The 25,423-nt window shown below is 44.1% G+C and overlaps 1 protein-coding gene across 1 annotated transcript in view; it reads left to right on the top strand.

The window, feature by feature from the left end:
- Positions 1-25,423, top strand: part of NETO1 (neuropilin and tolloid like 1) — a 267,053-nt gene that overhangs the window by 182,492 nt on the left and 59,138 nt on the right. The window contains exons 5-7 of the mRNA XM_075314612.1: positions 20,005-20,046; positions 20,200-20,327; positions 24,343-24,571. Of these exons, the coding sequence (XP_075170727.1) occupies positions 20,005-20,046; positions 20,200-20,327; positions 24,343-24,571 (399 nt within the window). The remainder of the gene's footprint in view (positions 1-20,004; positions 20,047-20,199; positions 20,328-24,342; positions 24,572-25,423) is intronic.

The following is a 25,423-nucleotide window of genomic DNA, read 5'->3' as shown; positions in this document are numbered from 1 at the left end:
TTCAGTCTCTCGATGTGCAAAATTGATAGAGACATACCCAAAGTGACTTGCAGTTGTAATCGCCGCAAAAGGTGGCGCTACACAGTATTAACTTAAAGGGGCCAAATATATTGCACGCCCAAATTTTCAGTTTATTATTTTTTATAAAAATTTAAAATAAGCAATACATTTTGTTCAACTTCACAATTGTGTCCCACTTGTTGATTCTTCACCATAAAATCTTAATTTTTCATCTTTATGTTTGAAGTCTGAAATGTGGGAAAAGGTTGAAAAATTCAAGGGGGCCGAATACTTTTGCAAGGCACTGTATATAGACAGAGATCCTGAAGCTAACCATGTTTATCTTAGATCACTTGTGTGCAGCCATTCTGACTTTATCTCAGAATGTGCAGCAGAGCTAGAAGCTGTCCCCACCCACACTAGGCTCTCAATAGAGATTGTACATTGACTTTGAGGTGTCAATCATAGCAGTGGGTGTGGTGGACTGATCTGCATGAGGCACACCAATGTTAATCACAGAGCAATAAACCCTTTAGTATGAGTAAACAAAAGCTTGCTCACAGATAAGAGAAACACATGTTTTTACTTGATTAAACTTTCTCAGCATGCTGTCCTTAGGGTATGTGCGCACGTTGCGCTCTGTGCAGTGCGGAAAAGAACGCACCCTCTAAAACTGTAAACACTGCGTCTGTCAAAAAAAATGCATCCAAAATGCATGCATTTTGGATGAATTTTGCATGCGTTTTGCATACATTTTGCATGCGTTTTTGATGCATTTTTGCAGTGCGGTCCCACGGCAATTGAGCTCTTCTATATGTTCGCTGACAGCAGACAGAGTCACGCGAGGAGAATGAACTCTGATGAACTTCACCCGACTTCATTGTCATACCGTGGCTCTGTCTGTGTCGCGTCCTAATTAGCGGTCACCTGTGCCTAAGTAACTGATCGCGCAGCTCACTTCAGTCACTCGGGCGACTTGCTGTCACAGTTGGAGGATACAGCGGTGGCCGCGGCTAACCTGAGTGACGTCATCGCTGATTGTGCGGCTCACTTCAGTTGCTGCGTGAAGCTGACAGAGAGCGGTCTGGTCTGTGACCGCTCCTGTCAGCTTCATGTAGCAGAGCTGAGAGTGTCGTGGGATGTCGTCTGGATTGCACCAGACCTGGATGGGTATTTGGGGTTTAATAAAGGGGTGAAAAAGGGGGGGTTGTCTTTTATTCTAAATAAAGGATTCTTTTGGGTATATGTGTTTATTTACTTTAACTTACAGGTTAATCATGGAAGGTATCTCGGGGAGACGCCTGCCATGCTTAACCTAGGACTTAATAGCAGCTATGGGCTGCTGCCATTAACTCCTTATTACCCCGATTGCCACCGCACCAGGGCAATTCAGGATGAGCCGGGTAGAGTCCCAGGACTGTCGCATCTAATAGATGCGGCAATTGCGGGCAGCTGCTGGCTGATATGGTTAGCCTTGGGGGCTCCCCATAACGTGGAGCTCCCTATCCTGAGAATACAAGGCTTCAGCCATGTGGCTTTACCCTGGCTGGTATCAAAATTGGGGGGGGGGGGACCGCATGTTGTTTTTTATTAATTATTTATTTATTTATTTTGCTGCACGATATAGACCCACCTACCGGCGGCTCTGATTGTTTGCAGTGAGACAGCTGTCACTCGGCGTGGGGGCATGTCTGACTGTAACCAATCATAGGCACCGGTGGGCGGGGAAAGCAGGGAATACGAGATTGAATAATGAGCTGCCAGCATTTTCAAAAGAGGAAAAGCCGCCGGAGCTTTGTGACAGCCGTGCAACGTCGCGCTGGTGATAGGGGATCAGTGAGCATGAAAGAACTTTTGGTATCACCACATTCAGAAATGCTTGATCTATTAAAAATATAAAATCAATTAATCTGATTGGTAAATGGCGTAGCAGCAAAAAAATTCCAAACACTAAAATTACTTTTTTAGCTTGTCGCAAATGTTGCACAAAATGCAATAACAGATTATCAAAATATAGCATCTGCACAAAAATAGTACCATTAAGAACATCAGCTCATGACGCAAAGAATAAGCTGTCACTGAGCCCCATATTCCAAAAAATGAGAACGCTATGGGTCACAGAAAATGGCGCAAAAGTGCACTACTTTTTTGTAGAAACTTGTGAATTTTTGTTAACCTCTTACATAAAAGTAAACCTATACATGTTTGGCGTCTACGAACTAGTACTGACCTGAGGCGTCAGATAGACACATCAGTTTTACCATATAGTGAACACAGGGAATAAAATATCCCCAAAACCATCATCTATTTGCACTTTTTTTTTGCAATTTTTCCGCACTTGGAATTTTTGTGGCCATTTTCCAGTACACTATATGGTAAAACTTATGAATTCATTTAAAATTACAACTCGTCCTGCAAAAAATAATCCCTCATATGGAAAGATTGACAGAAAAATAAAAAGGGTACGGCTCACGAAACAAGGGCAGCAAAAACAAAAAATGGAAAATCGATCGGCCATGAAGGGGTTAATGAGAAATTGGAGTCCTTAATGAAATTCACAGAAATTTAAGTGTGGATGCATTTGTAATATATTAAGGCCCTGTCACACACAGAGATAAATCTGCGGCAGATCTATAGTTGCAGTGAAATTGTGGACAATCAGTGCCAGATTTGTGGCTGTGTACAAATGGAACAATATATCCATGATTTCACTGCAACCACAGATCTGCCAAAGATTTATCTCTGTGTGACGGGGCCTTTACAGTTTCAGATCTGCACTGTGCTTCTGGACTTGTGACTTCTCTGTGAAGTGGCTTTGACCAAAGCTTAAAGGCCGCTTTACATGCTACGGTATAGCTAACGATAAGTTGTCGGGGGTCACGTCGTTAGTGATGCACATCCGGCCTTGTTTGACATTGTAGCGTGTAACACAAATGAGCGACTGTGAACGAACAAAAATACTCACCTTATCGTTGCTCGTTGACACGTCGCTCATTTTCAAAAAATTGAATGTCCTTTTGTGCTCTGGTTGTTCATCGTTCCCGAGGCAGCACACTTCGCTACATGTGACACCCCGGGAACGATGAGCTGCAGCTTACCTGTGGCCGACGGCAATGCGGAAGGAAGGAGGTGGGCGGGATGTTTGCGTCCCACTCATCTCCGCCCCTCCGCTTCTATTGGATGCCTGCCATGTGACGTCCCTGTGACGCCGCGCGAACCGCCCCCTTAGAAAGGAGGCGGTTCGCCGGCCAGAGTGACGTCGCAGGGCAGGTAAGTCCGTGTGACGGGGTTAAGCGAGGTTGTGCGGCACGGGCAGCGATTTGCCTGTGTCGCACAACCGACGGGGGCAGGTACGATCTCTTGCGATCTTGGTAGCGAGATCGCAGCGTGTAAAGCCCGCTTTAGAAGTTCAAATGCTTCCAAATATAAACCTTTCCTCCCAAGAATCTTTTTAATATATTTGATACTACAGATGAATTTGTAATGAATATTTAGGAATTCCCTGAATCTAGCAAATTCAAACAATATGCAATTTTCTTTACGTGAATCCCTTAAAACGATGATTGCTATTTCACAAGTTGCAGAAGGGTGCATCAGCTATAGAGGGGTTACATGTCCTTGAGCTTGCTTGGGAGGAGTTCCCCATAATATCTTACACATTACATGGCACAAAGCAGCCAATCAGTGGGAATATAGTAGCTTGTGTAAAACCAGAAGCACCAATTTGTGGTCAATGTGGATATAGAGAGGTTGTCATAGCTCACAGCTTAGCCATATAGATAGAAAAAGCCATGAAACACTGAAAAAACTGCACAGATAATGTGAAAAACCAATGAAGAAGGTTAATGTTTGAAGAAATGGAAAAATGGATTTAATTGTGTCTGTGATGTAAGGTCGGATACATAGTGAGCATTTGTAGCTGTTGCAATTTAATCACTTTTTTGGATTTATGCAGAAGCAAGTCAGTAATATTGCTAAAAGAAAAAAAAAATATATGACTACCTCACAAAGTGTGTTTGTCAAAAATTGTACAGAATTTTTGCTCATGTATAATATTAGTCTAAGGTGGGCTTTACACAATGCAACATCGCTAGCAATTGCTAGCGATGTCGAGCGCGGTTAGCACCTGCCCTGTCACACATGTGATATGTGGTGATTGCTGCCGTAGAGAACATTATCGCTACGGCAGCTTCACACGCAAATACCTGGTCAGCGACGTCGCTGTGACTGCCGAACAATCCCTCCCTCAAGGGGGAGTTGCGTTCTGCTTCACCGCGACATCACTGCGACATCACCGCGACATCACTAAACGGCCGGCCAATAGAAGCGGAGGGGCGGAGATGAGCGGGACATAACATCCCGCCCACCTCCTTCCTTCCGCATTGTCGGTGGAGGCAGGTAAGGAGAACGACAAACAACATTGGACCGGCAGCAGCAGCGATATTATGAAAAGGAGCGACGTGTTACCGATCAACGATTTTTTATATTTTTGCGATCGGTGATCGTTGCTCCTAGGGTTTACACGCAGCGATGTCGGTAACGGCGACGGATGTGTGTCACTAACGACGTGACCCCGACGATATATCGTTACCGATGTCGCAACATGTAAAGCCTGCCTAACTTGACACTCCTAACCAATTATGTGGTCTGTTGGTATTTTATTGGTGTTTACATAGCATTTTATAATTCCTCCTTTTTGTGAATGGGGAAATTTATTAAACGATACAAAAAAAGTTTCAAAAATTCAGTTACCGTATTTTTCGCTTTATAAGACGCACCGGAATATAAGACGCACCCCAAACTTAGACATAAAAAAAGGTAAAAAAAAGAAAAATGGGGTCCGTCTTATACTCCGATGTTCTCTTACCGGAGGGGGGCAGCAGTGGTGGTGAAGCGGGGTCACAGGAGGCACAGGTTGTGCTGGCAGGCGCGGCAGGTCAGTGGCAGCGGGGTCCGTGGTTGCAGGTGCCGTGGCGTCCGTGGTTGCAGGCGCGGTGGTGTCCGCGGTGGCAGGATCCGTGGGGTCCGTGGTGGCGGCAGCAGCCGTGGCATGAGAGCCGTGCAGCAGGCCGGTGCAGTGAGTGTCCGCGGTCCCGGTTCAGTGGTGGCAGCGGCGGCGGCGGCGGCTCAGTGGTGGGAGCGGCGGCAACTGCTCAGTGGTGGCAGCGGCAGGGACTGCTCAGTGGTGGCGTGTGTCCGCGGTCCCGGTTCAGTGGTGGCAGCGGCGGCGGCGGCGGCGGCTCAGTGGTGGGAGCGGCGGCAACTGCTCAGTGGTGGCAGCGGCAGGGACTGCTCAGTGGTGGCGTGTGTCCGCGGTCCCGGTTCAGTGGTGGCAGCGGCGGCGGCGGCGGCGGCTCAGTGGTGGGAGCGGCGGCGACGGCTCAGTGGTGGAGTGTGTCCGCGGTCCCGATTCAAGTAATGGCGCCCGGAGCGACGCATGCGCAGATGGAGCTCTCATCCAAGGGCTCCATCTGCGCACGCGCTGACTCCCGGAGCAGCGCGTGCGCAGATGGAGCTCTCATCCAAGAGCTCCACCGGCGCCATCATTTGAAAGTGGGACCGCGGACAACTGGTAAGCTGCACAGCCGCCCGCCCCGCATGCACAGAGTGGCAGCCAGCAGGCTGCCCGCCCACTCTGCGTACAAGCCGCCGGGTACCTGTGCTTGCGTGCGGTGGCAGCCGGGTACCCATGGCTGTGTGCGGGCGGCAGATGGGTGACTGTGTGAGGGCGGCAGCCGGGTACCTGCACGGTCACCCGACTGCCGCTCGCACACAGCACCCGGCTGCCGCCCGCACACAGCCATGGGTACCCGTCTGCCACCGCATGCAAGCACAGGTACCTGGCTGCCGACCCCACACAGCACCCGCTGCCGCCCGCACACAGCCACGGGTACCCGGCTGCCGCTGCATGCAAGTACAGGTACCCGGCCGCTTGCATGCAGCCACAGGCACCCGCCCGATCGCTTCAGACAGGACCCCCCCCCCCCCGCTACCGCTTTATAAGACGCACCCCCCATTTTCCTCCCAAAATTTGGGGAGGAAAAGTGCGTCTTATAAAGCGAAAAATACGGTATTTAACTCTATGATTGCAGTTATTTTACTCTATGAATGCCTCACAAGTATTACAAATAGTAATGATCTTTTGCATACTTGTTGTCTTAGTCAAATTTTATACAGGTACACTACACACCAACATAACAGCTTGTTATCACTGTCAGTTTTTAATGTTTAAAATTTCTTGCTCATTAATTTTTGACAAGGGGAAATTGTCTTAAAAAACCCTTTATTTTAATGTAATAAATATTGTATGGCAAAAGAAGAAATGTCAATGAACAGATTAATTTAAAAGAAAAAAAAAATAATGCAACAGCATCTGGCAATAAGAATGTGGGAGTTACGTGTAGCAGCACAATTGACAACAGCCACTCAGAGAGTAGTACTACCAAACTCAAGAAACAATTGTACTCCTTTGCCTCTGGCAAGCATATTAGTTTAGAGGAAGTAGAAGACATTGGGAATTATATAGCACAACACTCATCTCAGCAGGATGTTGTTACCTCTGTCAGTGACACTGTCAGTGTTCTACACATTCCTCAACTTGTAGTTATTATTTTTGATTATGGATTTTGTGTCAAAAACATCTTTGTCTTCTCTGACCTTTAGTCAGGTAATGTGTCACCTAGGCCATATCATTACTGTGGCTAAGTAAGGCTGCTTTCACACTACGTCTTTTTAACATGCGTCCTGAACGTTTTTATAACGCAGAAACGGATCCAGTGCAAATGCATTTTCATTTCAATGCATTTGCAATGGACTCGCGTTTACATGTGTTCACCTGCATTTGCGTGCGTTATAGTGAGGATCCAGCGAGTTGCAGTTTTTTAACATCTTTCAAAAACGCTACTTGTAGCGTTTTTTAACTGCGTCCAACTTCTGCAAATTGCTGGATCCTGACTAAACAGCACGCAAACGCATGTGAACGCTGGCGTGCTGATAGGCAGGATCCTGCTTGCTCTACTGAGCATGCCCAGAAGCCAGCCTCCGTAATCAGTCTCTCTCTCTCCTCCCTCTGTCTCTCTCCCCCTTTCTCTCTGTCTCCCCCCCTCCCTCTCCTGTCTCTCTCCTCCCTCTGTCTCTCTCCTCCCTCTCTGTCTCTCTCCTCCCTCTCTCTCTGTCTCTCCCCCTCCCTCTCCTGTCTCTCTCTCCCACCTGAGAGCTGCGGACACTCGTAACCAAGGTAAATATCGGGTAACCACTTATCTTAGTTACTCGATGTTTACGTTGGTAACGTGTGCAGGGAGCCCGGCTCCTAGCAGCTGCAGACGCTTGTAACCAAAGTAAATATCGGGTATCCAAGCAAGTATACCCGATGTTTACCTTGGTTACGAGCCTCGCAGCTGTCAGATGCCGGCTCCCAGTCTGGCACGTTTAGTTCCCCTCACTCCCGATCACATGACTCCAATGCCCGCCCCTAAACATCCAGTGACAGGATCCTGCAAAGTAACACATGCGTTTGCATGCGTTTTTTGCTGTAAAAGCAGGATCCGCTTTTGCAGCAAAAAAACGTTCAGGACGCATGTTAAAAAGACGTAGTGTGAAAGCAGCCTTACATATATCACAACAACTACTTTCAGCTGATGCGTTGAATGAGCACAATCAGCATTTCGACTAGGATGACATGGGGCACAAGAGGTGGAACACATGAGTCAAAAGACTAGCTTTCTGAGTAGCAGTGACACTGGCAGCCGTGGTAGGGGCTCTTAAACTAAGAACAAATCTAGACTTGGTTATGAGGATGGGGATCATGGAGCATAGGACTTTTTCCACAAAGTCAACTGTCAGTCAAGTCAGGGATAATGATTACGATGATGATTGTCCAGCCAAAAGATTTTCCAGGGGCAGATCAACTTATTTTGCAGAAAGCACAGGAATAGATAGTTAAACGTTTGCTGAGGGCTTCGAAAGGCATGAAAGCTGTGATCATGGTCTTAGGAATAGAGAGTGCTAAGTTGTGGGAATTTTTTTTACACACTTCTATCTGACAAATCTTTTGCAGTGTGCAAACTCTACAGGAGGAAAGTAAGTCTTGGTTGTCCCTGGTCAAGTCAACTAGCAAGGCTTAAGTTGTGCCCCTTCTTCTAAGTAAGATTGAAAGTAAAAAAAAATGTGATTTTTAGTGCGCTGCTGATCAAATACACTGGCAAAAATTCAGACTTGAAAATTTTATTTTTGTCACGGCACTATAAGTTACTAGGACAATCTGTCCTCTTCTTCGGGTGTCTATCAGTTTTTTTTACTTTCAGTCTCTTGTTACACGCTTCCATTGGGAGTGAGCAGTAGTGCTGCAGCGATCGCACTGTGTGCAGGGCTCTAATTAACCGCTTCCTGTGAGCGGTAGGGTGTTCTGTCCGTATCAAAGAAGGCAGGAATCCAGCATCAAGGAGAATGTAGAAGAGTAAAAAATTTTCTTTTATTGGAATTTTCTTAAAAGTGAATATTCAATCCAGTAAGCACAGAGGCACAAGTATGTTAGCGGATTATCCAACGCGTTTCGACCAGAAGGTCTTACTCATGGCCATGAGTAAGACCTTCTGGTCGAAACGCGTTGGATAATCCGCTAACATACTTGTGCCTCTGTGCTTACTGGATTGAATATTCACTTTTAAGAAAATTCCAATAAAAGAAAATTTTTTACTCTTCTACATTCTCCTTGATGCTGGATTCCTGCCTTCTTTGATGTTGCCTTCCGCCCGGGTCAGGGCGTTCCTTGCATCGGTGTGGAGTCCGGGAGTGAGGAGGGGTGAGCTGACATACATTCTCTTGTTTATTCGGTGTTCTGTCCGTCACTCAGGAAAAGTGTGTGGCACATCTTGGAGGCGCTATTCACTGCAGGATTACAGTGGCTTGATTCCTGCTGGTTCACAGTGGGATAGGATCCATTTTCTCCACCCTCTAACAAGCATCACAAGCTTCTATTCAAGCTGCAGCCCTTTGCCTCGAAATCATTGCTCCTTCTCCAATGCATCATAAGTTACCCATTCTTAATTGTTTGGGCAGAAGACAGGAATATAAGCCCAGTTATCTGCTTGTGTGACAAATGAACTCCCACTTGGCCATGTTGCTGGTCATGCAACCGTTGCCATAGCTCTTAAGGAATTCCAATGCCTTCTGGTAAACAATAGCGTGTACTAAGCTTTGATGAAGGATACCCTCCACCAATATTTCTAGCCGACAGGTTGTCTACTCTGTGTGATCTCACATCCAGAAGAAAGTGGGTTGTTCTCTGAAGTTATCATTGTGTGCATTCATATGCTTTGTTTTTCCTAATGAATCTGAGAACAACAGCATTATTTTAATCTGCAGCATGTCAATTCCTTCCGCAGTTTTTCACCTATAGAAATGAAAAAGAGAAGAACTCTAGAAAAAACCTTTTTGAAGCTTTTTTTGGTGACTAAAGGCTACTTTACACACTGCGATATTGGTCCCGATATCGCTAGTGTGGGTACCCGCCCCCATCTGTTGCGCGACACGGGCATATCGCTGCCCGTGCCGCACAACATCGCCCACAGCCGTCACACATACTTACCTGTCCGGCGACGTCGCTGTGACCGGCAAACCGCCTCCTTTCTAAGGGGGCGGTCCGTGCGGCGTCACAGCGACGTCACTGAAACGTCACTGAACTGCCGCCCAATAGCAGCGGAGGGGCAAAGATGAGCGGGACGTAACATCCCGCCCACCTCCTTCCTTCCGCATAGCGGCCGGGAAGCAGGTAAGGGGAGCTTCCTCGTTCCTGCGGCGTCACACGCAGCGATGTGTGCTGCCGCAGGAACGAGGAACAACCTCGTTACTGCTGCAGTAACGAGATTTGAGAATGGACCCCTGTGTCGCCGATTAGCGATTTTGCACGTTTTTGCAACGATGCAAAATCGCTTATCGATGTCACACGCAACGGCATCGCTAATGCGGCCGGATGTGCGTCACGAATTCCGTGACCCCAACGACTCCGCATTAGCGATGTCGTAGCGTGTAAAGCCCGCTTTAGGCTATGTCTGCACTTTGCGTCATTCTAGTTGCAGTTCTAAACACATCCTCTGGCAGAAATTGCTTTTGTCAAAGTTGCTTTTGACCACAAAATCGCGGTAAATACGCATGCATTTTTACCGCGTTTTAGCCGCGTTTTTAGCGCTTTTTACATGCTTCACCATTGCGTTTAGACAGATGCGTTTTGAACATTAAGACACTGCTAAATAAAGTTTAAACAGTCAAACACTATCAAAAAAAGGGAAAAAAACGGAAAACATATATAATTATTGAAATCATAACGAAAATAGTTATCTAATATATAAAGCTCAGTGTATGTGTGTATGTGTGTGTGTATGTGTGTATGTCCGCTAAAGGAATCCGCACATTCGCATGTACAATCATGAAATTTTGCACAGATGCCTCATGTGACCCAGGGAACGTCATAGACTATGTTTGGGCGGGAAAATTTAACCCTGTGCTTTTCAGTTACGTTACAAAATCCTCCTAAAGCCATTAAACTGAATGGAGCTGGGAGCTATAGTAGGCTATAAATAGCAACTGTCAGTGGTTGCTATAGGAACAAAATAAACTGTTAATATAAGATAGGATAGACGGATAGAGAGAGACAGAAAAAGACAGACAGACATAGAGAGACAGACTGGGCAAAGAGACAGCCGAGCAAAGAGACAGCCCGGGAAAGAGACAGCCCGGGAAAGAGACAGCCCAGGAAAGAGACAGCCTGGCAAAGAGACAGCCCGGGAAAGAGACAGCCCAGGAAAGAGACAGCCCGGGAAAGAGACAGCCTGGCAAAGAGACAGCCCAGCAAAGAGACAGCCGGGCAAAGAGACAGACAAGGAAAAGAGACAGACCAGGAAAAGAGACAGACTAAGAAAAGAGACAGCCCAGGATAGAGACAGCCCGGGAAAGAGACAGCCCGGGAAAGAGACAGCCCAGGAAAGAGACAGCCTGGCAAAGAGACAGCCCGGGAAAGAGACAGCCCAGGAAAGAGACAGCCCGGGAAAGAGACAGCCTGGCAAAGAGACAGCCCAGCAAAGAGACAGCCGGGCAAAGAGACAGACAAGGAAAAGAGACAGACCAGGAAAAGAGACAGACTAAGAAAAGAGACAGCCCAGGATAGAGACAGCCCGGGAAAGAGACAGCCCGGGAAAGAGACAGCCCGAGAAAGAGACAGCCCGGGAAAGAGACAGCTCGGGAAAGAGACAGCTCGGGAAAGAGACAGCCCGGGAAAGAGACAGCCCGGGAAAGAGACAGCCCAAGAAAGAGACAGCCTGGGAAAGAGACAGCCTAACAAAGAGACAGCCGGGCAAAGAGACAGACCAGGAAAAGAGACAGACCAGGAAAAGAGAAAGCCTTGCAAAAAGACAGCCAGGGAAAGAGACAGCCCGGGAAAGAGACAGCCCGGGAAAGAGACAGCCTAACAAAGAGACAGCCGGGCAAAGAGACAGACCAGGAAAAGAGACAGACCAGGAAAAGAGAAAGCCCTGCAAAAAGACAGCCCGGGAAAGAGACAGCCCGGGAAAGAGACAGCTCAGGAAAGAGACAGCCCGGGAAAGAGACAGCCCGGGAAAGAGACAGCCCGAGAAAGAGACAGCCCGGGAAAGAGACAGCCCGGGAAAGAGACAGCCCAAGAAAGAGACAGCCCGGGAAAGAGACAGCCCAAGAAAGAGACAGCCCGAGAAAGAGATAGCCCGGGAAAGAGACAGCCCGGGAAAGAGACAGCCCGGGAAAGAGACAGCCCGGGAAAGAGACAGCCCGGGAAAGAGACAGCCCAGGAAAGAGACAGCCTGGCAAAGAGACAGCCCAGCAAAGAGACAGCCGGGCAAAGAGACAGACCAGGAACAGAGACAGACCAGGAAAAGAGACAGACTAGGAAAAGAGACAGCCCAAGATAGAGACAGCCCGGGAAAGAGACAGCCCGGGAAAGAGACAGCCCGAGAAAGAGACAGCCCGGGAAAGAGACAGCTCGGGAAAGAGACAGCCCGGGAAAGAGACAGCCCGGGAAAGAGACAGCCCGAGAAAGAGACAGCCCGGGAAAGAGACAGCCTAACAAAGAGACAGCCGGGCAAAGAGACAGACCAGGAAAAGAGACAGACCAGGAAAAGAGAAAGCCTTGCAAAAAGACAGCCCGGGAAAGAGACAGCCCGGGAAAGAGACAGCCCAGGAAAGAGACAGCCCGAGAAAGAGACAGCCCGGGAAAGAGACAGCTCTGGAAAGAGACAGCCCGGGAAAGAGACAGCCCGGGAAATAGACAGCCCAGGAAATAGACAGCCCGAGAAAGTGACAGCCCGGGAAAGAGACAGCTCGTGAAAGAGACAGCCCGGGAAAGAGACAGCCCGGGAAAGAGACAGCCCAAGAAAGAGACAGCCCGGGAAAGAGACAGCCCGGGAAAGAGACAGCCTAACAAAGAGACAGCCGGGCAAATTGACAGACCAGGAAAAGAGACAGACCAGGAAAAGAGAAAGCCCTGCAAAAAGACAGCCCGGGAAAGAGACAGCCCGGGAAAGAGACAGCCCAGGAAAGAGACAGCCCGGGAAAGAGACAGCCCGGGAAAGAGACAGCCCGAGAAAGAGACAGCCCGGGAAAGAGACAGCCCGGGAAAGAGACAGCCCGGGAAAGAGACAGCCCGAGAAAGAGACAGCCCGAGAAAGAGACAGCCCGGGAAAGAGACAGCCGGGCAAAAAGACAGAGAGAGAGAGACAGATACAGAGATTGAAACAGACTGATGCAAATACAGAGAGATAGAAACAGACAGACAACGAAAGAGACAGACAGACAGCGACTGGGAGAGAGACAGAGAGACAGTTGCTATCCCGGGCAACGTCCGGGTACTACAGCTAGTACTTCATATAATTATAGCGGTTTTATACTATTTATCGCTAAAATAGCAATAAAATAATATTTTTCATTAATTTAATTGTCGGACTATGTGTGTGTGTAAAGGGACATATGATTCCATTATTTTGATGTCAGAAACGCATGCTTTCTGCAGCTAAAAAGCAGGTAAATTTTGATATTTCTTGCTTTTAACAACTTCTCATTGACTTCAATGTTAGCAAAACGCAGCATAAATGGCAAAAACAATTGACATGCTGCTTCTTTGAACGCTGAGTTTTTGCCCAAATTTATGCAAATTAAATGCAGCGTTTTGAACTGCAAAGTGCGCACAAGAAATCCCTATTTCCCATAGACTTTGCTGGAAAATCAAAACGCGTGCATTTTGGCATGAAAATGCTGCAGTTCAATACGCTGCAGAAAAGCAGGTGAAAACGCAAAGTGCGGACACAGCCTAAAACTAACTTTATTAAACATGTAATCTGCACCCAATGCTTAAAAAAAACACACTGCAAAAATGTAGCAAAATACACTGCAAACTCAGCGTTTTTACTGCCAACAGAGCAGGTTTTGGCTGCAGAATAATATGCAGCAAACACGCAGCTTGTGAACCTAATACAAAAGATTTAATCAGTAGGTCATTTTCTCATAATAGTTTCCCTTTAAAGAGTTTGGATACAGTCCTAGGAGACTTTAGAGTATTATACATATAATCTTTTTAAGGTCATTGGAGGCTTTGAAGTACTTGTGATTAACTGAGAATCGAACCACTGCAAATCACATTTCCCGGCACAGTTCAGTGAAGAAAGCAAATTCAAATTTCAGAAGATTTGTTCATCTCCAAATGAGACACAATAACAATGGACACTGAAACTTCAGTGAAATATGGGAATTCTTTAGATGTTAGCTTTCTTTTTTCCTGGGATACACTGACATGTAGTTTAGTGCAGTTTTCTGTTTAAGCTGTGTTCCCATGCATTATGGTTTTGGTTTTTTTTCTCTATCACGGCAACAAATAAAAGAAATAATAATAACTATGACGTAGTGCCGGATTGGTTGCCTGAGCTGGCGTGTGCGCAGATTGAACTCTCAGCTGAATGACAAGCCAAGATCTCATCTGCGCATGTACTACCTCCAGGTGCCATTTTCCTTAAGTCCGCTGCTGGAAGATCAGTGGGCCGGAGGTGGCACTGCACAGATCAGATCTTAAGCTGACAGCTCTATCTGCGCATGAGTCGACTCCAGGCTTCATTATTTGAAGCCCTCACAGCCCGCAGCTGCAGCCCATGCGCAGCTGCTGCAGACCATGCACAGCCACCGCAGACCCTGCCCAGCCTCCGCAGACCTTGCACAGCCGACACAGCATTGCCCCTGCCTTCTGTTATTCCTCTCCACCAACCTCCGGTTAGCTACATTCGGATTTTAATTTCTTCCTAAATTTTTCAAGGAAAAGTGCATCTTATAATCTGAAAAATATGGTATACTGTATGTTGAGAATTAAAACTAGAATAATATTACAATATCTCTACTTAGTATATCCACAGTAGATACCCTGTTTAATTCTTTATTGTAGAAATAATGAATCTTATAGGAGATATGAAATCTTCAGTAACTAATACATATTTTAATGATATAGCATGCAGTAAAGATGAGCATATTCATCCTCTAAAAATTGAATTCAAATCGAACTTCCTAAAATGTTCAGGTTCCTTCAAATTCAAACAGTATGCATATTAATTTGTGAGGAACACCCAAAAAATAAAACGTTACCATTTGACATACTACTAAAGACTCAAGTGCAATATAAACCATAAACCAGAAATTTAAAGACAGCTACCTCACAACGTGTGCACAGTATAAAAAAATATATTTTTTGCATCCTGTCATTTTGTAGTAGTCCAATACTAGACATATATACGCTGCTCAAATATCTCAGTTGGTTACCCCTGGTTAAGATCCTTTTTCCCGTATCCAGACTGGTTGAGGTCACAATGACGCTGAGGTGGGGACCTTAGTAAGGCATTGTTTTCCTTAAAAGAATTCTTTCAATACGATCAACCCTCCTAAGCCTCCATGAAAGTTGAATAAAACATATATTTTGATATCGGCTATCTCATGTCTTATTCCAGAGAAATCCAGATTTTTATCTCCTTGAAAATCTGTATCCAGAGCTTATTTTAAATAAAAGGGGCATTACCTGTGTAAACCAAGTAATGACTGACACTTTGCTCTCAGTAATCACATGCACCACTGCACTGAGATCAGAACTTACACAGTAGATCAGAAATGAACTTTGTCACATTACAAACATTTGCATCTACAGTTCCCTCTCATAATTCTGGCAGTCCTGCTGCAGAGCTGGTCCTGATAATAGATAACACAGAACAGCAGAGTTGAAATTTGTCTCATTACAAACACAGCAGCCACCCTCAGCTGTGCTATAATGCCCTTCCCACACACTGCATATGAGATGAAAGCTGAAGTACTGTGAGAGGACATCTGTAGCTGGAAATGTTTTTGTAATGAAACTAAATTTTCTTCAGCTGTGCTGTGTTAGCTCTTCTGTACTGTGTTAGTTCTGATTTCAGTCCAAAACTGTATGTGATTATGACAGCAAAGTTTCAGCCATTAAATGTCTCACGCTGGTAATACCCCCTTTCATTTAAAATAAGCTCTGGAGACCGATTCTCATAGAGAACTGTGTCTGACCCGAAGATCTTATTAAGAGACAACTTGAAAATGTTCAATTTCTCTGATTTTTCTCTTTACTGTATAGGTATATTTTTGAGTAAACTGTAAATTGTTCTTTAAATTCTATAATCTTCTGACAACTCGTCTCCGAATTTCCAAGAAAAAAAATTTGTATGTATTTTCTAAAAATAGTAGTTTATGGAATAAAACAATAATTTACAATTTACTCAAAAATATACCTATAAAAAGAAAAATCAGAAAAACCGAACATTTTGCAATGGTCTCTTAATTTTTGCCAGAGGTGTAAAAATATATATATATATATATATATATATATATATATATACACATGTACACAATGTATAGTTATATAAAAATTACTAAAAAAATGACGTGGTGTTCCACGGTATTTTTGATTCCCAGCGTAGATAAAGCGGACGGCTATGGGCTGCCACCCCCATCTGCCTGGCTTTACCTTTGCTGGAAATCAAAATGACTGGAAGCCTATTCATTTTTTTTAAATTATTTTAAAAAATAATTTTAAAAAATGCGTGGGCTCCCGCCGTATTTGATCGCCAGTCAGATAAAACCAGGCAGCTGGGGGCTGGGATTCTCAGCATGGTAAGGCCCAAACATTCTGGGCACCCCATGCTAAGAACTGCAGCCAGCAGCCGCCCCTGGATATAGGTCATTTTTTCTTAGTGCCATTTCCAGGCGCTTTACCTGGCTCAGCCAGCGGTCCTGATGGAGGTGGAATGCTTGGTAATAAAGGGGTTAATACCAGCTTTGTATTCTCAGCTGTTACTAAGCCCAAAATTCATGGTGTCATGCCAAATTAGACATGGCCACCATGAATGTCTAGTAAACAGTAAAGAAAAATACAACACAGAGAATTTTTTTTATTATAAATAAATAATAATAATAACAGCAAATAAGAGGCTAAAATTTAACTTTTAATCCTATTAGATTAAAAACCCAGATTGGGTACATGTAACCAATAACTCCCCAGTATTCTTATATCTCAGACAAAACCAATGTTTTTAGATATGGTAACCAGGAAGTCAATAGATGTATAACAAAAATAACCAGAAAAACACAAAAAAACATAAACAATAATTGAGTAGATTGTTTCACCCAGAGGGACAGTGGTCCACTATATGAGTACTAAAAAATAATCTAACAAACTCAATATACATAAATAAAGAGCTGTATATTGGTCCTCAGAGGGGAGAGGTCTCTCCTATGAGGACCAATATACAGCTCTTTATTTATGTATATTGAGTTTGTTTGATTATTTTTTAGAACTCATATAGTGGACCACTGTCCCTCTGGGTGAAACAATCTACTCAATTATTTTTTATGTTTTTTGTGTTTTTCTGGTTATTTTTGTTATACATCTATTAACTTCCTGGTTACCATATCTAACAACATTGGTTTTGTCTGAGATATTAGAATACTAGGGAGTTATTGGTTACATGTACCCAATCTGGGTTTTTAATCTAATAGAATTAAAAGTTAAATTTTAGCCTCTTATTTGCTGTTATTATCATTTTCCTAAGTGGCTTCCCTCTATTTGAGGACTGCTGACTATTAGAAATAAAGCAAAAAAAAATTTAGAAACTCCATCTTTATTATAAAAAAATCCTTAGTCTGACATAGTCCACAGGTAGAGCATTGTCATCTCTGCTTCATCACTCAGTACAGACAGCGTCTATATAGAGTGATAAGCAGGCTGACACTGAGGCTGGAGTTCCACTTACGTATGACTCATGCAGTCTCGCATCGGCATCACCCGGTACGGACTGACACTCTCCGGACACGAGCGCCTCAGCTGCATGGAAATACATGCATCCGACCCCTCCTGTCAGGGCAGTGTGCGGCCGTGCCTAGTGATGCGATACGAGACTCACACAGTGACAGTCAAAGTCAATCGAGTCCATGAGCCATAGACTTAGTTGAACCCTGAGGTCACCACGAACATGGCTGAAAACAGCCAAAGATTGCCGAGTGACGAGCAGTGCAGTGCATACTCCCAGAAGTTAACAGGACCTGCTATGATGCAGGGCCGCCACCAGGGGGGACAAACAGGACTGTAGTCCGGGGCCCCAACAGAAGGGGGGGCCCCCTTCACGCTTCATTTATTGGCTTGTATGTGAGGTGTGGAGGCGGAACAGGGATGGAGGCGGAGCTGGAGTGGAGTCTCAAGTGGGCCCCAAAATTCCTAGTGGCAGCCCTGCATGATGTCATAGCCATGGTACCAGTCTAACCCAATGTCTGTACAAAATTCACACCAGACTGGTCATATGGCTATGACGTCATGGGAGGTCCTGTAAGTCAGTGGTGGTTACCGGTGACACAGCAATGATCGGACATGGAAGCAGAAGCTGCCGGGAGACATTCTGCAGGACGCGTCGCAGGACATGTAAGTATAATCATAATGTTTATTCATAATGTGCTTTTTTTTACAGGCCCTGGACTGAACTAGGCCCAAACTGTAACAAGAACTTCCCAGAAAGCTCGTGTTCGGGATCATGTGCGCGAACACCATGTGTTCAGTACGAACTCCAAACTTTACAGTTTGGGGTAGCCCATCACTACCCATAGTGTTATACATAGATAATGCAGTCAAATTCAATTAAAAACTTTTCAGTATTGCAAATAAAATTTTTGTATTTAAAATTAGTGAAGCTGGTGAATTTGAATTTCAAACAATCCGTCTAACTTTAATATATATCAGCTTGTGGTTTTTACTTAAAAAACACAGTTAAAGGGAACCTGTCACCAGGTTTTTCACCTATAACCTGTGACCAGCACCAGTAAGACTTTATATACAGTATTCTAGCATGCTTTATGTCAGTCCCCAGGCCACCTGTATAACATAAAAAATACCTTTATTATACTCACCTGAGGGGCGGTCGGATCTCATGGGCATTGATGGTCTCGGGTCCAGTGCCTCCTCTCTCCTTCCAATCGCTGTCCTTCTTCCCAGCCCCATGTGGATGATGCGTCCTATGTCATCCACACAGAGGCCGCCATGCACTCCTGCGCATGCGCACTTGATCTGCCCTTCCCTGTGATCACTGTCATTCTTCCCAGCCTCGTGTGGATGACGCTTTCCTATGTCATTCACACAGTGGCCACCCTGCTGAAGGCATATCAAAGTATTCTAGTGAGTATGTGTGCGCGGTCTTTGACCTTTCCTCATCCTTGCACATTACAATCCTTGACTTTGCCCTCAGCCGGGCAGATCAAAGTGCACATGTGCAGGAGCACAATAGAGAACTCTGTGTGGATGACATTGGATGCATCATCCACACAGAACTTTGAAGAAGGACCGCAATTGCACAAGATGGAGGAGGCGCCAGACCGAGACCAGCGACGACAATTGGACCTGACTGCCCCCTAGGTGACAAAATAAATGTCTTTTTTAAGCTTTACAGTGCGACCTCGGCTCTTATATACTGTATTCTGGAATGCTGTATGTAAGGGCTCACTGGTGTTGGCCGCAGCTCATAGAAGGTAAACCTAGTGACAGGTTCCCTTTAATGTCATGTACTATATTATAGTACTATAATATAATATAATAATTAGAGATTGGCAGTCTGGGGATATTCAAATTCACCAATTTGCGTGGATTTTAAAGGGAAATTTTATTTGCAACAAAGTTATTCTTTTTAGACCTCAGGTCATAATAAACAGAACATGTAAAACAATTAAAAAAACTAATACCTTACCACTCACCTGTCCCTGCAGCCCCGCTGAGCATCCCTCGGACCTCAGGGCCTCTATTTTCTACACATGTTCCCTGGTTTCTTCACCCTAAGACAGGGCTTTCGGAGGTCAGAGTGCGACACGATGATGCTAAGACGTTACGACGTGCCGTGACATCTGTCCTGTTCTAGAGTGAAGACGCATTTGCACAACTGTGGAAAGAGGCCCTAAAAACCAGATAGTGGGTGCTGAAGGTAGAGAGGATGCTGGGACAAGTTGCTGATAATGTGTTATGGTATTTTTTTACAACTACAATTTAGCAAAATGGAGGTCTTAGATGGTCGCTATTTTTCTGCATTTGCACAGATTGCAAAAATGATTCTGGAGAATATAGATTTTTATAAAATTCAAAAGTTCTCTTGAATAAATTCGTTCATCTCTGATATTAATTCTAAAATGATTATGACTTTTCTTAATACAATGGGAGCCACGGATAAGTCAGTTTAAAATGAGTAGAGAAAAAGGCGTAATGCAGAGACATGCTGCCCCCTACTGTATAGCATGTGAAATATCACCCCGGTATGCATGTTAAAAATAAATACAGAATTGTTTAAATGTTCATTATCGCATAGAAATATAATGCATCCATGTCATCTGTACGATAAAAAAAATGCAGAAAATTCCATACTTTTTGTCTATAATTATTTTATGTTTTTCCTTCAATAGATCCAGATTTTAAAGAACTTGGAGTTCTTAAACCATTACCTAGTAAGTAGACTAAAATATTAATCTTTATTGTTAACCTCTCTCACCTTTTAGTTTTCAACTATCTATCTATCTGTCTGTCTGTCTGTCTGTCTGTCTGTCTGTCTATTGTGTATACATATTTATACTTTTTGTTTTATTATTTTAAAATTATAGTTTGTGAGTTTGAAATGGGAGGACCAGAAGGTATAATAGAGTCAATGCAAATCCTTAAAGAAGGAAAGGCTACTGCGAGTGAAGCAGTTGATTGTAAATGGTATATTCGAGCACCACCACGGTCAAAGGTAAGTTGCATCGTTACTTGTTATCTTGACAAATTATACCATTTAGCTTTGGTAATAGTGTAGCTTTTGCATACTAACCAAAGATTAGAATTTACTGAGTAGGTAGCTTTTTCTTGGTCTTGTTTAGTGAAATAATACAGTTTTCTTAAATAATAATATTTCAAAAGACTGACCTGCACATCCTACAAGTGTGTATAGGTGCCAGCTGAAAAAACCTAGCAAATACAAAATGGATACAGCCGCACACTAAATGCCATCAATGTATAAGGGAACTCTGGTACTGCATTACTGCTATATGAAAAAATGAGATTTTTAGTTTATGAATTGGCCAATGCATGTAAGCCCGGAAACCAATCGGCAAGGTAAATCTCAATATTCCGGGTCCCTAACTAAAATGCCACTATATAGGTTAAAAACATCCTTCCCTTATTCTTAAATAATAATGACATATACGTAAAAATATAGCAAAAATATCAAACATATCAGAAGATATCATCAACAGTTGCATAGAAATTAAAAGATATATTCAAGAATACAAATAAGACATGGAACAGAGAAAGCATTATAATAAGCCACGCTAATTTGATTGGCCATTGTACAACAACATTTATATTTATTTCAATGAAAATAGGCTTTATAGGAAACTGATAGTAGATACATGCTGCCTGATTCATGGGCAGAATGTATCATTCACTGTCTGTATAATTACAATCATTTATGTGTTACTCTGAAATATGCCTTTCAGAGGAAAGCATACAATAAAAGCAGCCAGGGACAAAGCCACATGCAATAATCAGGAAGGCCAATTCCTGGAGGCTTCTCCTCGTCCACTCCCCTTGATTGATGGGTCTATCCCTGCTTGTGGGTATAGGGAGAGACCTGTCAGTCATTGGCAGTGGGTGGAGAGAATCTGCTGGGGACTTGCCTTTTCAACTAGTCAACTATTCGGTTTAGTCTCTGACGACTTTGAATGTTTTTCTCTATAAAGCTATGTTCAAATGATTCATTTTTGCTGCCTTTCTTCTGCAGCCAAAATTTGCTCAATTGGCAGTAAAAAGTGATATTGCCCGTGTGAATGCGCCCTTAATGGCAGACCACACGGCTGCTCTGAGGCCCTGTAAGTTGGGGAGCTCAATGCCTAACACCATCATTACTTCCTTGCTTTAATTTCAATAGCTAACTGTTCCACAATTTAAGACTCAGCACAGCAGACACAATTACATCACTAGATCAAGCTTGCATTTGTTCCAAAACTCCATATGATTCTCAACAGCTCTCCACCAAATATGAGCCCTACTATTCCCCCACACACAGTATGATGCACCTGCACCCCCCATCACCAAGGTATGATGTCCCAAGAGCCCCACACATAGTTTATTACCCCCACATAGTACTATTATCACCACAGTCCCCAAACACAGTATAATAACCCACACAGTCTCTTACATACAGTTTCATGGCCTATCACCACTCCACATACAGTTTGATGCCACCACAGTCCCCCTCAAAAAATTAATTAAACTTTAAAAAAAAAAAAAAAAAAAATATATATAAAAACGCCTCATCTTTCCCCAATCCTCTGAGGTTCTGACTGAGATGCTGGGTGGGTAGGAAGGCACAGTTGTATACTCTTATTACTCATAGATTACATGTAGTACAGACAAATGCATGATTTTTAAAGCTTTGCTCACACTACTTTAATGGTTTGTATTTTCAAGCAGAGACCAAAACATACTGATGCCTTAGGGTACGTTCCCACGATAAGTGTTATTCGCATTCTGGATGCCACAAGGTTCTTTTGCTGCGTTCAAAATGCTGCATTTTACAGTACAAGCAAAGTGGATGAGATTAATAGAAATCTCATGTCTACTGAGCTCCTTTTTAACTCTGCGTTACCTCTTTTGCACTGCATTTTTCCAATCCACATCGTGTCAATTTTTCTTGTAGAATTGCTCAGTTTTCTGTCCACTTTTTCCCCCTAGACTCGCATTAGATGCGGAAAATCCGCAGGTAAAAGACACACATTCGTTCTTGGTGCATTTGTGCATCGGAAACACATAAAAAATGCATGTTATCTGCACCTATTGATGTCAATACCAGGACGTTTCAAAAACCAAACCGCTTTATTTTAAAGGATGACACACCGAACAGGTACAAAAAAAATGCAATAAAAAATGTGATAAAAATGCAGCATCAAAAATGCACACAAAAAACTAAAGGAAAAAACGCAAGTAAATGAAGGTGCGGAGATTACGAAGAAATTCTGCAGAGTCAAAAACTCCACTGATCCTGATCATGGGAACTTAGCCTTAAGGGGGCTTTACACGCTGCGACATCGCAAATGCGGAGTCGTTGGGGTCACGGAATTTGTGACGCACATCCGGCCGCATTAGCGATGTTGCTGCGTGTGACACCGATGAGCGATTTTGCATCGTTGCAAAAACGTGCAAAATCGCTCATCGGTGACATGGGGGTCCATTCTCGATTATCGTTACTGCAGCAGTAACGATGTAGTTCGTCGCTCCTGTGGCAGCACACATCGCTATGTGTGACACCGCAGGAACGAGGAAGCTCTCCTTACCTGCCTCCCGGCCGCTATGAGGAAGGAAGGAGGTGGGCGGGATGTTACGTCCCGCTCATCTCTGCCCCTCCGCTGCTATTGGGCGGCCGCTCAGTGACGTCGCTGTGACGCCGCACGGACCACCCCCTTAGAAAGGAGGCGGTTCGTCGGTCACAGCGACGTCGCCGGGCAGGTAAGTATGTGTAACGGGTGGGGGCGATGTTGTGCGGCACGGGCAGCGATTTGCCCGTGTCGCGCAACAAATGGGGGCGGGTACCCACACTAGCGATATCGGGACCGATATCGCAGTGTGTAAAGTAGCCTTTATACCTCTTTCACAAATCAGTGAAAAACACACATTTTTCACTGACGTGTTAAAGATGCGTTTGGTCCTTCGTGTGCCGTGATTTTGGTACATGTGTATTCTCCGTGTGTTATCCGTAATAGTACACAGAGATCAGGCACTCCTATATTCACCTGTCCCCAGCACTGCTATCCTTGGTGCTGGGCTGATGCTGTCTCCGGCCGATGCTGTCTCCCCACTGCTATTACTTTTGAGGTTGGGGTGCAGTGAATATTCATGAGCATAATTAGCCAGCCTGGAGACAAAAGCGGCTGGAGACAGCATTGCTAAAGACAGGTGAGTATAAAAATAATTTTATTTATTTTTTTCTGGTACGTCTCCCATGGATCATACCACTGTGTGGTCTGTGTGACATCAGTGATGCCAGAGAAAAACTGACTTGTCTCCGTGCGGAGCACACGGACATGTGTGTGCACTGCACGGAAACACAGTCAGTGAAAAATCACTGATGTGTGCACAGACCCATTGATTTTAATGGGTCTGCATATGTCCGTGATTTCAGTACGTATAAAAACAGTAACATACGTACCAGAATCACTGACGTCACATGTGAAGGGGGCCTTATACTGTGGTCTGACAGGTTTCCAGTGCTTGTGACTGTAAGAATAACATCACAGACTTTTCTATTCGTGTCTTTAAAACACAAAAACTAAGATTAAACACAACCTGAGGCATGTGTAGACAGCGCTTAATAAAAAAAAACCCCTGAAATCTTTGCAATTGATTGCATTGAATAAAACCTTTAAGTACCTAAGTGGAACCAACTGTATATAATTTAAGGTGCATATATTTCAAGGTGCATACTGCATAAATTCCTAGCTCTGTCTAATGCAATTCATCTTGGTTAAGATTTTAGTGACATAATATTTCTCTGCCTTTTTGTTTTTCTAAGAAAGACAATTTGACATATTCTCTGAAAACAGTTCTCTAGCAAGTATTAAGAAGCCTCTACTCATCAATAATGGAAGGAATGTGCAGTTTAATAAATGCTTGGCTTTGAATAGCAGATAATTGAAGTACTTACTGATTGAACTGTGAATGCTCAATCAATGTGTAATACTGCTCACATAATGGACTTTCCTTACTTCCAGATATACTTGCGATTTTTGGACTATGAAATGCAAAACTCAAATGAATGTAAAAGGAATTTTGTGGCTGTGTACGATGGAAGTAGTTCAGTAGAGGATCTGAAAGCAAAATTTTGCAGCACAGTAGCTAATGATGTGATGCTGCGTACAGGACTTGCAGTAATCCGAATGTGGGCAGATGAAGGCAGCCGCACCAGCCGTTTCCAGATGCTCTTCACATCTTTCCAAGAACGTAAGGCACATTATGTCTCATATTGAACTAATGCACCATAATAGTTGTTTATCTCTCATTATCAAGTTGTTCTTCACTAAATAGCTGTTTTTTCTTCTACAGCTGATAGCAGTTAACCCCTTAGTGAACAGTCCTAAATGGGCCTTACTAATCAGTTTTCATTTTTGCCTCTCCTCTTTTCAGTAGATGTATTTTTTCATTAATGTTGCTGCATGAGGCTTTGTTTTAGGGTACGCTCACTCGTGCGTATGAATCAGATGAGTGCAATGCGAGAAAACCTCGCATTGCACTCGGACCAATGTTAGTCAATGAGGGAGAGCAGATGGTCAGCTTTTTTCTCATCCAGATTCTGGATGAGAAAAAAGTCACAAAATGCTGCGATTGTCAGCGAGAGCCGTGTCACTCGCACCCATTCAAGTCTATGTGTTAGAGTGAAACATCGAACTGCAGTCGGATGATAATAGCCTCAACTGACAATGGAGGAGATGGGGAGATTAATCCCTCCCTCTCCTCCGTAGCTGTGATCCGATATCAGGATCTGATCACAGTTGCCTGAGACTCAGCTCACGTTGGCAGCACAGTGGAAGCTGAGGGTCATTAGCATATCGCATCCGATGCACTTGCATCGGATGCCATACCTACGTATGAATCCAACCTTATGCAGGAAAAAATATTATTTTTTTACTGCCGTTTTGGGTATATACAAGTTACTTTATAATTTATATATTCTTTGCAAAGCAAATATACAGTAAAGCATTTTTTTGTTTACTTTTTTGTTTATATATTTTTGCTGTTCATGTTTCCTACCAACGCTTACTAATATAGAAGAAGAAAGCAACGTGCACTTGTTGA

Source organism: Anomaloglossus baeobatrachus, chromosome 6 (assembly GCF_048569485.1).
Source record: "Anomaloglossus baeobatrachus isolate aAnoBae1 chromosome 6, aAnoBae1.hap1, whole genome shotgun sequence".
NCBI classification, from domain to species: Eukaryota; Metazoa; Chordata; class Amphibia; order Anura; family Aromobatidae; genus Anomaloglossus; species Anomaloglossus baeobatrachus.
This window is presented reverse-complemented; position numbering and strand designations above follow the sequence as displayed.